General features: G+C 45.6%; 1 protein-coding gene across 4 annotated transcripts in view; it reads left to right on the top strand.

Annotated features, from left to right (window-relative positions):
- The first annotated feature begins 249 nt into the window (after positions 1 to 249).
- The window catches only part of PFKP (phosphofructokinase, platelet), a 60,684-nt gene continuing 47,162 nt past the window's right edge, over positions 250 to 13,771 (top strand). For 3 of the 4 annotated variants that reach the window (XM_080974037.1, XM_080974035.1, XM_080974036.1), the window contains exons 1-2: positions 250 to 393; positions 5,265 to 5,747. In XM_080974037.1, coding sequence (XP_080830163.1) covers positions 384 to 393; positions 5,265 to 5,747 — 493 coding nt within the window. In that variant the 5' untranslated portion in view covers positions 250 to 383. The remainder of the gene's footprint in view (positions 394 to 5,264; positions 5,748 to 13,771) is intronic. The other variant, XM_080974034.1, reaches the window with a different exon arrangement.

Genomic DNA, 13,771 nt, shown 5'->3' on the forward strand with positions numbered 1-13,771 from the left:
AAAAAAACAAAATGCAAATAATAACTATCACTAAAACACACACACACACACACACTCCTCCCGATGAGGGCTGCACATGAGCAAAGCTCCATGCGAGCTGAACATTGGAACCAGTGTATTTTTTATTGTTTTTAAGGCCTGGTTTATGCTCACAACAGCCCTGTGGGGTAGGTAGGTCAGGCTGGAAGACAGTGATTGGCCCAAGGTTCACCCAGTGATCTGACAGGGATGAAATGGAGGGAGGGGGAGAGAGAGCAGGGGGGTGGCAGTTGTGGCAGTTGATGGCAGTTGGTCTGGGGGTGAAATCCCAGCAGAGCTCATAGGTCTTATAGGGTTTTGGAGCAAGGAAAGGTATATACAGCAGCAGCAGCAGCAACAGCAAGATGTCGGAAAGTAAGTCCATAAGGAAAGGTTTTTAAATGATGTAAATGGAAGGGAATGAGCAATGGAGCACAACATTAGATGAAGGAAGGTGGGTGACATTGTAGCACCGAGGAAGAAAACAGGGCGCTGGCAGTTTCAAAGCCATAGATAAGGCGCCTGCGTTTGGGGAGAAGCAATTGCTCGGTGTTAGAAAGGAAACCAGAAATTCAGGTAAAGGAAAGGTATGGATGCAAGTGGCAGAACAGAAAATTCATGAAGGGGGAAATGAAGGCAATCGTGGAACAATTAGGTATTATACGAAGTATGAACTTGTGTATGTGTGTGCAAAAAATAAAAAGGGTTTTGTATACAACTCCACTCCAACATATAAAGACAGTGTTGTATAGTGGTGAGAGGGTCAGACTAGAACCTGGGAAACCGGGTTCGAATCAGCAGTCAGCCATGAAGCTCACTGGGGTGACTTTGGGCCAGTTCGCTGCCCATCCGCCTAACCTACTTTACAGGATATTAAGGCAAACCCAGTGGGAATGAAGAAGACCAAAACCAAAACAGGTTTAGTTTAAGTTCAGTTACTGGCTGCTAATAATAGTCCAATAAGATATTTCTGTGGCCCTCCCAGAGATTTCTAATACAGATCAAAGTGATATTTGAGAGCAGATTGTCAAAACTACACCTAGAATCAAAATAATAACAATGGTGAATAATTTCAGTTTATTACCTGCCTTTTACCATAAGGCCCTGTGGCGCTCTACAGTAATTTAAAATACAATATTAAAAGCAGTTTATAACACTAGCTAACTGTATGTAGGTTAGCAGACCTGTTGCCAGTTTAGTAACTGTAAGACAATGCTTTTCTCAGCTGTTTAGTATAGCAGCTCTCTTTCCTATCTATGTACACCTAAAAAGGAGATGCCTAATTTTGGTCCTATAAGGGATTTAAAATCATGCTTCCACTTCTACTCAACAACTTTCGGGGTGTCCTGGCTTTTACTTTTTGAAATATGGCAATCCTAAAAATGCCAGTTGTCATATATTGGGACTTGGACTGCATGTGGCTTGGACTGCAGACTTTTCTCTGCTGTCAGCCCAATCATAACCATGCAAATTCTCCTGAATTCATTGAGGCTTGCTCTCAGGTAAGTAGGGTTAGGATTGCTGTCTTAATTCATGAGTTTTTCCTTTGCTAACTTCCGAAGAAAGGATATAATAGCAAACTGACCATAATAATTTACTTTAGTGAAAGAAGATTTAATTTGATGGTAGATCTGATTATACTACAGTGTAACTGAAGCTCAAAAACATACAAGTACATTTGCTATCATGATAGGGGAGAGGCATGGAAGGGAAGGGGTGAAGGACATCGCATGCATTTCCCTTCATGCTCCCTGGGATCAATGTCCATCCTACACTTACTAACTTATTCTAGGGACTTTTTGGCAGGGGGCTGAAATCTGAAGAATCACAACTCTAGCAACTCACATGAAGAATTTTTTTGGAAGAAAGGTACCCTCAAATTTATCCAAAACATAAAATATGGACCAAGCAGGAACAATGTCAGTACAGGTACCAGAAAACAGGGAGAGTTACCTGGCAAAGGGATGATACAGATCATAGACTCCAATCTAGTTAGTCTGGACGAATCTCTAATACTTAATTGGGCTATCACGCAAGACAGGGAGTGGAGAGAAGGTTTGCAGGCTCGAGTAAAACATATAAACCCAAGCCTCAACATATTTATTCTGAAGTAAGCCCCATAGAGTTCAGTAGCATATACCCACAGAAAGCACTGCAGCTCATTTTCCTCTGCCTGTCCTAAACTCATTGAAATAACTTGGTTTATGTGTGTCTCATAGCCACATATTTGGAAGTAATTCCTGTTAAATACATTGCGGCTTATTTCTAAATAAACATGCATAGGACAGGGCTATGAGTGTGTTTATCTGCTTGCACCGATAATTTGATTTAATTAATATAATTAAATCCTTCTCGCTTTTTCAGAGAAAACTTTGGTGTAAACAAAAATCAACATAAATGCTTTTCTTTAAAGTGGTAGGCATACTCTCCTTACAGATCATCAATACAAAAGACATTAAAAAGATGCATTGGGATTGTTAAACAAAATATCATAAAAGAGTAGCAACATAAATGCATTATAGGGAACAAAATCTTTCCCAAACTTGGTTACTGCATGTGAGTGGGTTGCACAGATAGCCGCATTTCACACTTTTTTGTGTGCATGATCCAGGTAGGATTTAACTAGATTAGCTAACGAAAATCCTATTATGCACCAGCCATATAAAAGCTGCTCTTAGAGCCTCTGCCACAGTCAGACGGTTCAGATTGGCAATAAATGTAGGGTTGTAATGGTTTCAGCAAGCCGCTTTAACTGTTCCTTTAACCTATGTAAGACAGATTTGTGGATGGTGTGAGGTACAGTTAACCCTGGAGCTGGTGGATCTGGGTGACATAGGATTCCTTCTGAAGGCTGAGGTCCACAATCTTGGGGACATGGTAGACCCTTCATTTGTTCTGGAAACTCAGGTAGCAGTCAGATCTATGAATCTGAAGTTGGTTTGCCAGCTGTAACCAATCCAAGAAAAGGCTGGCCTAACTATATGACGCACTTCCTGGCAATCTCTGGGCTGCACTACTGTAATATGTGGGGAATTGTCACTGAAGATTGCTCTGAAACTTCAGATACTTCCAAATGCATTAGCCTCTGTTTTAGTGGGAATGACTTGCTAGTAAGAGCTGTGCAGTGGTTCCCAATTTGTTTCCGAGCAGAATTCAAAGAACTGATTGTAACCTTTGACACTGTAAATGGCACTGTATTGGTCCAGAATGTCCTGTACTGTGGGAAACTGCTCTCTGTGTTACCTTTCTTGGAGGCAAGACTAATGATAACAAGAAAGCAGGGCATTTTGGGTAATGGAACTTCCTCCCCAAAGAGACCCAGAAAACCAGATTGGTTTTCATTTTCAAAGCTTTGGGTTGTTGCTGTTTCACTTAAGAGTGCTTCCTTGGGCCTTTTTGGAGGTGACACCTGCTGACCAGCTAGGATACATCTTGTTAACTTGCTCTGCTGTTGCTGACTATAGATACAAAAGAGGTTGCTTATGGGGGCATTTAAACTGAACTTTACAAGTGATCATGTCTACCTTTGCGTTCCCTTGGAAACATTTTCCCCCAGCCCTTTTCAACCTATTTATTTATTTGGAATACTTGTTTTCCATTTTACAGACCCAAGAAGCTCTCAGAAAGGGCATACAAAAGATGTTTGCAATAAAAATCACATTCAAATCCGGAATATGGAACAGAACCAAAGTTCATGAAGGAAGCCTATGCCACAAAACCTTTGTTAGTCCACAGTGGGAGGCAGTAATGCTTCTGAATGCCAGTTGCTGAGATCCAGCACTGAGGGCCTTCTGTCGGTTCCCTGACTGCGAGAAGTGAGGTTACAGGGAACCAGGCAGAGGGCCTTCTCGGTAGTGGTGCCCACCCTGTGAAACACCTTCCCGTCAGATGTCAAAGAAATAAACAACTATCGGACTTTTAGAAGACATCTGAAGACAGCCCAGTTTAGGGAAGCTTTTAATGCTGGATGAATCATTGTATTTCAATACTCTGCTGAAAGCCTCCCAGAGTGGCTGGGGAAACACAGCCTGATGGGTGGGGTATAAATAATAATAACAATTGCTACAAACCCCAGGAAGGGAGAGTGCTCTTGGGCTTGGGATTCTCCTCGCTGGTTTCCCATAGGCATCTAGCTGGCCACTGTGAGACCAGGATGCTGGGATTAGATCAGGGCCGGATTTAGGTTTGATGAGGCCCTAAGCTACTGAAGGTACAGTCATACCTCATGTTACGTTTGTTTCAGGTTGAGCTTTTTCAGGTTGCGTCCCGCAGCGACCCAGAAGTACTGGAAAGGGTTACTTTTGGGTTTTGCCGCTCGCAAATGTGCAGAAGCGACAAGTCGCGACCCATGCACGTGCAGGCATGGGTTGCGTTCTGCTCATGTTGTGAACGGGCCTCCGGAATGGATCACGTTCGCAGCCAGAGGTACCACTGTAATGGGGCCCTTTATATGTCCAACTGTCCTTTGTCAACAACAAATTGTCTGTTTTTTGGTGTTGAATATATGCTATATGGTAATTTACAGACCTAATAGGAATCAAAAGCCATTTGCACATGTTGCCATGCAACCAGTCCATGCAGAATGTAGGCACCCTGAATATAGAAATGAGCAAACCAGTGATATTTTAAGGAGCAGGCTAGCAGATGGGGCCCATTATTTACATCATAGGAGCCTACACAACACAAAACACTGTTGCTGTATGTAGGTTTTATTTCATTTGTTTTTTATCTTATATTTTGGAAATGTACATCCAGTTTTTTCCCTTTAATTTTTTCGGGGTTCCCCAAGAGAGTGGGGCCCTAAGCTATAGCTTGTTTAGCTTATACGTAAATCTGGCACACTAGCCTCCCCCCCCAACCCCTCTTCTTCCCTCCTCTCTGCTCTCCACGCGTTATCCTCCCTTCCACTCCACCTAAGCATCTTTACACCTCCGAGCCCAACGTCACTCGCAACCCGACGCAAGATCTACCTCCAGCCCCTGCCTGCGCGTCGCCATTGGCTCTTTCTTCCTGCCCGTCAAAGTGCCGACAAGCGGCTTTCTCCGGGGAGGAGGCGGGGCTGCTGCTGCTTGGCGTAGAGCTGTCACAGGAGGGAGAGAGGGGAAGGAAGAGTCTATATCGTGTCGCCACTGCAGGAGGGGGGGACTCCTGCTTTGCGCCGCCCGGTTTGCACGCACAGCATCTCTCTCTGCCGGGTTTCATCGTTTCTCTTTCTCTTCCCCCCCTCCCTCCTCCCCGTGATCTAGGAAGCAGCCAGGTCTATTATTCGTTCAAAATCCAAACTTTGCGCGTGGAGTCCGTGCACAGCCCTCCTCCGGCCGAGGGTGCCGTCCAGCAGCAGCAGCACTCCGAGGCGCCGCGCTCCGCCTCGCCGAGGGAAGCAGCCGTCGCTTCGCCCAAGGAAGGAGCGAGACCCAAGGAAGGAGCGCCCCGCAAGGAAGCTCCGTCACCCACCGAAGGAGCCAGACCCAAGGAAGCCGCTTCGCCCAGGGAGGCTCGTTCCCCCAACGAAGGAGCCAGACCCAAGGAAGGCGCGCCAGTAAAGCAGGGCTCGGCGCCTGCGCTCCAGCAGCTCCTTTCCCCCGGCGACAGGGACAAAGCCGCCCGGGATCCTGCCCCGAAAGTCTTCATCCCTTCCACCAACAGCATGCCGGACAAGAAGTTCTTCGAGAATCTCTCCGGAAAAGGGAAAGCCATCGGGGTGTTGACCAGCGGAGGCGATGCGCAAGGTAAGACAGTTACTCAGGATTTTATTTTTTGTTGTTGGGGGGATTGGGTAATGCTATGCGCACTCCCCAACCCCACCGAAGGGGGGAACTCATTGCCAGATGCCTCTAGGGGGGTGGTTTGAGGAGCAGGGAACGACCTGAAAGGGGACTGGACGTGGTTTCCGTGCAGGGAGGGTTCAGCTGCGCACGCATGGCTCCGGGAAGGAAGCTGGAAGCGTTACAGGTGGAAAGGGAGGGGTCCCTAAGAAGGCATAGGGTAGTGGACGTGAGACGGCTGGGCCAGAAAGCAGTGGGGATTCATATATGCAGGAGCAGGGGGGAAAGGGTTGGTGGGGGGTGCTGACAGGTGAAGATTGCAGGAATAAGCATAGGTGGTGGAGGGATAAAGTAAAAGAGGGTACGCGCTGCGTAGCTAAGATTATTATGTTTTATATTTTTCTGCTGGTGGTAAAGTAGCTAAGAACTGAGCTCCAGTTTAACAGGAGAAAAACCCAAACCTTTTTGCAAAGGTTGAGTTAAAAATGTTCTTAGAGTGAGAGTGAAACAGACTCGGGGGAAAAAATTGCTTCTGACATTCCTCCTCCCTCTCCCATCACATTCCCAAACGTGTGACCTTCCTCTTAAAGGACCAAGCACCGCCAGACTCTCTGGGAACTCGGTTATCATTCAGATGAGGATGCCTTTCCCCTCTCTGGCAGGAGAGGGAAGACCAGAGGAGGGGGAAAGGCCGAGGGAGGCCTTTGTTGTATGGCCTGGTTTTGGAAGTGATGGGGCTGCCTGCCACAAGAGTGAAGAGGAAACCCACTGGGTGGTATTCAACTAACTTACTCATTTCAGAGCTGTTGAAACTAAGGGACCTAACTTAGTCATGTTCACTGATTTCACTGGGTCTGCTTAGTCAAATACCACCATCTGTGGTATTTGGTTCTGCCAGACCTCATATCCTCAGGCTTTCCCTTCACTTTATATAACACATAATTGATCCGGAATAGACAAAGGGCTCTCCAAGACAGCCTTATATGGCCAAAAACAACAAGCCACTTACTGGAAATAGTAGTGTGACTTGTGTGTTTGGCCAAAGAGGAAATCGGTTTTTAATTCTTAAGAATTTAACAGGCTGCTGGATGAGGCCCATCTAGTCCAGCATCCTGTTCTCACAGATGCTTGTGGAATACCAGCAAGCAGCACCTGAGACCCCTCCCTTCCTGCGGTTTCCAGCAACGAACGCGTTAATTCTGGACAGTTAATTCTGGATTTACTTCCTTCTGCATTCATACAATTTGAATCATGCACTGAGCCTTCAGAGGGCGAAGACAGTGGCGGTTAAGTGAACTTGACCATGTACCCTAAGAGGAAGAAATGGCGATGGCGCGGTGGTAAACGTGCATGGGAATCACGCACGTGTCTAACGAGGGCCAGGATATCACCCTGCGTCTCATTCATAACTTCCCCCAACAGTTGCAACCGGTGACTAATAGGGCTGCATGGGATTTCCAGGGGGTGGTAGAATCGCGTTGCAAGACGCCTGGCTCCTCCTTGGGCGGCAGCCAACTGGGGTTTGTTCTTCGCCTGCTTCTGTTGGCATCTGTCTGTCTCGGGAGGCAGTGGAAGATTAACACCTCTGGAATTTGCAACACGATCAAGAGCCACAATTTCCGTTAAGGGCTGAACCGGCTCAAGATCACTCCCCTGCGACTAACTGAGTCGGTTGTTTCCGTTGAGATTCCTGCATTGTAGGGGGTTGGACTAGATGAGACTGCCCTGTGCAGCGGGTCTACTCAGAAGTAAAGCCCACCGACTTCATTGCAGGTTTCTAACCGGAGCTTGGATAGGCATCTGTCAGGCATGCTTTAGCTGTAATTCGTGCCTTGCAACGGGGTTAGACTGGATGAGCCTTTGGGGTCCCTTCCAAGTCCACGATTCTGTGATTCGATTATTCTATGACTCCGCTTGCAGCTCGCGGCCCCCGCGTGCCCTTCTTCCCGGTATCCTCGGAGGCAGGGCTCTTCTGGCCGGCGCAGGCTCCGCCTCCAGTGTGTACGTGATCCTTTGCGAGTCGCTGCGGATTGTGCCTCGGTACGTCACGCTCGCATGTTGGAAGCATCGGCGGCACATCTTCTCCCCGTCTGCCTTGCTCCACCGGGAACGTTGCCCATCCATCAGTTAGTGGCTGGACCAGGGCTTGCTATGAGACCGGGAGCTAAAGCCTGCGGGTTCTCCTTGAGTACACGCGAAGGAAAACCGTTCTCCTGAGAGTGTGCAGAGGGCAGTCGCCTCGCCAGTGCTGTGAAGCTAGCTTTCCAAGCGGAAGGTTCTTAAGTGGTATTATTAAGTTGCACAGAAGCAATTTCACTGAAGTACTTGGCGTCAAATAATATTATTACCCCTCCCTCCTCCACGCGTTCTCTCTGCTTACTTAAGCTTTCATCATGTCATGCCGGCGAAAGAACGTGACCAGGTAGCAACCCGAGTAATCCACACTCAAGTGCTGCCTCTGGGAAGTAGGAGGAGGGCAAATCCTAGTTTTTCCAAGGAAATAAACTGCATCATTCGGAGGGCGAGCCCTGGCACACATTCCAGCGTGACTGGGGCTTATATAATAAAGGCAACAGCGGCGGGGCGGGGGTGAGAGAGACGGAGAGGAAAAATACATTTTTGCCACAAGGCAGTCCATTGCTACATTTAAACCTTCTCCTGAAATTGTCTCTCGATTTGGTTACCTAAATGGCCCCTTGACAACTGTAGCATGTGAACAGCCAAGAGGGAAGAAGAAAAGTTTGCATTGCAAAGGCTGTGGGCATCAGCCAAACCCCTTTGTTTTCTTCCAGGATCGGAAGAGCACGGGCTGAATCCAGCCTAAAGACTTGGAATGATTATTTTTTCTGGAGGGAGATTAAAGGGACCCCTCTGGGAAAAGTAGGTGTGTGTTTGTGTGTGTGTGTGTTTCTGTTTTATTAACCTGCCAGGGAAACAGAAACACAGGCAGAGTTCTGTATCCACATCCGGGAAGGAGAGAGTAAGCATGCACTGGTTGCCTTTGAGTCATAATCTTTCAAGGTCATTGAGACAAGGTGGAGCAAGTGCAACTTTCTGACTAAAAGTTGCAACGTTGGAGGTTACAGAGGAAAGCTTATGCAAATCAGCTCTTTAGCTCCACTAGCTTTTCCTTGTTTGCTGGTTCTTCAGTGCCCAAACTTTTTCTTTCAACAGGCTTTATAGTCAGAGATATCTCATTTGTACGCATCATTAATCGGAGCTGGAAATTTGAAACAGAATGCACATTCTTGCTCTGAAAGTCAACCACTGATTTAAGCGTCACACGTGCACATTTCTGTTATATCAAGTTTCTCCTTACAGTGGTACCTCAGGTTACATACGCTTCAGATTACAGACTCCGCTAACCCAGAAATAGTGCTTCAGGTTAAGAACTTTGCTTCAGGATGAGAACAGAAATTGTTCTCCGGCGGCACGGCGGCAGCAGGAGGCCCCATTAGCTAAAGTGGTGCTTCAGGTTAAGAACAGTTTCAGGTTAAGTACGGACCTCCGGAACGAATTAAGTACTTAACCTGAGGTACCACTGTATTTGCTCCTGTATATTCATACAATCCTAGAATTTTAGTTTTGTATGTGTGTCGAACTAGACTGGAGAATACATACAGATATGAATACTTCATATTTTAAAGCGAGGATTAAGAATGTTGTCATGAACACAATTGTCATGGACAATTAATGCAGAATGCGGCAGCTAGACTGGTGACTGGGGGCAGCCGCCGAGACCACATAACACCGGTCTTGAAAGACCTACATTGGCTCCCAGTACGTTTCCGAGCACAATTCAAAGTGTTGGTGTTGACCTTTAAAGCCCTAAACGGCCTCGGCCCAGTATACCTGAAGGAGCGTCTCCACCCCCATCGTTCTGCCCAGACGCTGAGGTCCAGCGCCAAGGGCCTTCTGGCGGTTCCCTCATTGCGAGAAGCAAAGCTACAGGGAACCAGGCAGAGGGCCTTCTCGGTAGTGGCGCCCGCCCTGTGGAACGCCCTCCCATCAGATGTCAAAGCAATAAATAACTACCTGACATTTAGAAGGCATCTTAAGGAAAGCTTTTAATCTGTGATATTTTACTGTATTTTTTGTTTCTATGGAAGCCGCCCAGAGTGGCTGGGGAAACCCAGCCAGATGGGCGGGGTATAAATAATAAATTATTATTATTATTATTATTATTAATACTTAGGGGTAAGTCTCGCTGACTTTGGCAGGACTCTAAATTACTGATGCATATGATTTGGGCTGCATATTTTCTAAACTGCACACTGCTATAGCTCCTTTTCAGTAAAATACTTGCCAATGTCCTGTCTGAAAGCGAAGACAGTATGCTCATGATGTGTGAGACATTCCAAGGCTGCCTTTTCAGGCACTGCAAAAAAAGTATCTCAGGGCAGATTCCGGAATTGCACCAGCTCCTTATGGTATGCTTTGGGATATATTCACAGCGGATAGACATCAGCTTCATCATTATGATGTCAGGCAACAAATGGAAAGGATCTAGCATTTGAAGTCCATTTGCGGTTTTGGTACAAACTCTTACACAAACTCCCTTCAAGAGATGTCTTGGTGCCCATCAACTGATCAGAGCTGAGAGAAGTCCATTTGCAAACAGTTTTATTATTGATAGGTGGCTCATATTGGGGATAGGGCAATATTTATGACAGTTGTCATACATAAATACTGTGGTTGAGGATGAAATTTCTTTGTAATTCACCAATCACTAAAACCTACCTATACTAAAATGCCACTATTTCTGTAAAATCCACTGTATTTACTCCTGTATTTGTCCTGCTGAATTAAAGGGGACAGTTTGTTATAAAAATTGGTAGTACTGAATTGTAAGTTATTTTGCATTATCATGTCACGCATCTAGTAGATCCATCCATTCATCAATCAATCAATCAATCAAACAAACAAACAAACAGTATCCATCTATAAACCCTTTCGCAGCCAAAATAAAAGGCTCAGCATACTCAGAAGCTGCTGCTAAAATCTGATGTCTGCGGCTGTGCAGCAATGACTGAGCACTGTTAATGCTTGAGGATAGTTTTCGGTATATGAGAAGATAATTACATTATTGTAGATATAATTGAATTTCTATTACGGCAGTGAAGAAACCAAGGGTAATAAAATAAAGCCTTGCTTTCCATGGCCTCTCATTAGCCCTCTAACTAAAATACCATTCCTCTGTGTCTTCATATTCTCGTTGCCTGATTAGAAGTTTCAACATTAAATTGAAAATGTGAATGGTGACAAAAGTCTTGGGTTTTCTGAGAAGTAACAAGACATTTAAAAGTGTTGAGAGCTGACATTGGATTGGAGTTAATTGAAATTTGGTCCCATTGAAACCAGCCTGACGTTAGTCATACCTAACCCTCTTAATTTCAGTGGGAACAAATACTAGATCCAACCCAAATGGTTTTGAGAATATGTTTGGTAAAAGGAGCCTGTAGAAACAACCACTTAAACATTATTTTTGCCTAACAATAAAATACAAACTGTGTTTCTCACAACTAAAGGTCAGAGCAATCTGAAAATAAAGAAACATTTCCATGTGATATATACAGAAATAGAAAGCAAATGTGCAAATAATGAGCCTTTTTAAAATAGGGAAGTAGGCATCCCCCACCTCGGCCCTCCAGATGTTTTGGAACTACAATTCCCATCATCCCTGACCACTGGTCCTGTTAGCTAGGGATGATGGGAGTTGTAGTCCCAAAACATCTGGAGGACCGAGTTGGGGGATGCCTTACTTAAAGGATATCAGCATCTCTGCATTTCACCTCCCCACTACATGAGGTTGAGGTAAACGTACAATTATTTACCCAGTGCCAATGTTATGCTATATCTCTGGAAATTTATTTACTTACTGTCTTGGCCTGAATATAAGCTGCACCCGAATATAAGCTGCACCTTTAAAATTAAAGGGGGGGGAGAGAAATGGCAATACCCGAGGAGGAGCGGGGGCCGAGGAGGGCCAAGGAGGCAGCATCTTAACTCCACTGCCAGTGAGCAGCAGTGCTTCCAGAGGGTCAGTGCCACCATGGTCTCCCGATGGGACAGGCAGAGAGAGGCAGTGGCTAGCGGGACTCACGTACCCCTCGGCAGGCTAAAACCAAGGCAGCACCTTGGGCTAGGGCCAGTCCCAGCACACTGGCTGCATCTTCTTTTCCTTCTCCTAGCAGACTTTCTCTCTTGCTCTCACTCTCATCTGTGTCCCTTCTTTCCTTCCTCCTCCTCGCCACCTTCTGGCTCCCTCTCAGGGACCCCCTCGCCGTGCCGCCATCTTGGGAGACAGCCTAGCCAAAACCAGGCAACATCTGGGAACAAGCCCACTCCAAGCCAATTTTTTATAAGGTTGCGAATATAAACCACACTTTAACTTTTCACAGTCAGAATTTGGGGAATAATAATAATAATAAATAATAATTTATTATTTATACCCCACCCATCTGGCTGGGTTTCCCCAGCCACTCTGGGCAGCTTACAAGAGGAGATTAAAAATATATTAAAACATCAGTCATTAAAAAAACTTCCCTTAACAGGACTTCCTTCAGGTGTCTTCTAAACGCCAGATAGTTGTTTATTCCTTTGACATCTGATGGGAGGGGGGAAAGTGCAGCTTATATTCAGGCCAATACGGTATGTTGTCAACTTACAGACTACTTACAGTATATAAAAAACAACATGAAGTAGTTTGCAGTAAGGAGTCAGTGACTCGAGAATACTAATAATGATGTACGCACATGGATCTATGTTTTTGAGTGTCTGTTAGCCACGATGGCGAGTGCCAACAGGACTGGAGTCAAAACAGCCACCCTGAGAAACAAGAGGAAAGCACCAGCATTCTCCGGGAAACACCAAGGTTTTCAGAAAAACAAAATATTTTTCTAGAACTCAAACCCCCTCCCCCAAAGCAGGCCACTGACAACAGAGCATGTGTAGCGGGTTACGGAATTTTGGGGGAAAAAATAAAATTAGAAAGGGGAGATGTAGTTAACTTTGAATAGGGACTCTGAGGATCATCTAGCAATGCAGGAATATGCAGCTGTCCCATACAGTGGTACCTCGGGTTACATACGCTTCAGGTTACAGACGCTTCAGGTTACAGACTCCGCTAACCCAGAAATATTACCTTGGGTTAAGAACTTTGCTTCAGGATGAGAACAGAAATTGTGCTCCGGCAGTGCAGCGGTAACTAAACTATAGCAAAATTGCTCAGAAATAATAGGGGAGGGGAAATCAAGTTGCAAGGAAACAACTCGAAGATCTGACCAGACACCTTCATTTTAGTTGAAAATGACATGTTACCTAACAAGAGCAATCAGCAGCCGAGCTTCATTAATATAGAAGGCATGCAAGGGGGTGGGAAACCCCATTAACCTACCTATTCCGTTTTACTTTTCTAATTTGGGAGAAAGCTTATTATAAAAAAGGATTACCAGACAAATTCATTAAAGTGAGGACACTACTTACTAAGAAAGGCAGATTTGGGGTTCCCTTTGGGAAATATAAATTATGCAGCTTTAATCATGGTTTATGAGATTATCACGGCTGTAGGATATCTGATACTATTTTTATTGAAATACAGCATGGCTTTGATTAAAGCACCTTATTAGTTCTGTTCAAAATGAAACAATAAGTGTTGTCTCATTTTATTGGAGACGTGCAGGTACTGTCCGAGAGATCCAGCATCACATCAGCAGGCATGGTTCGGCTTTTCCTTCTTTCCTCCTTTTGCAGCCTTCACATTCTCAGTCTTCTCTGGAAAATTCTTCAACCTGCTGGAGCCAGTGTGGTGTAGTGTAGTGTAGTGGTTGAGAGCGGTAGTCTTGTAATCTGGGGAACCGGGTTCACGTCTCCGCTCCTCCACATGCAGCTGCTGGGTGACCTTGGGCTAGTCACACGTCTCTGAAGTCTCTCAGCCCCACTCACCTCACAGAGTGTTTGTTGTGGGGGAGGAAGGGAAAGGAGACTGT

Source organism: Podarcis pityusensis, assembly GCF_964106645.2.
Source record: "Podarcis pityusensis genome assembly, chromosome: 12".
Taxonomy (NCBI): Eukaryota; Metazoa; Chordata; class Lepidosauria; order Squamata; family Lacertidae; genus Podarcis; species Podarcis pityusensis.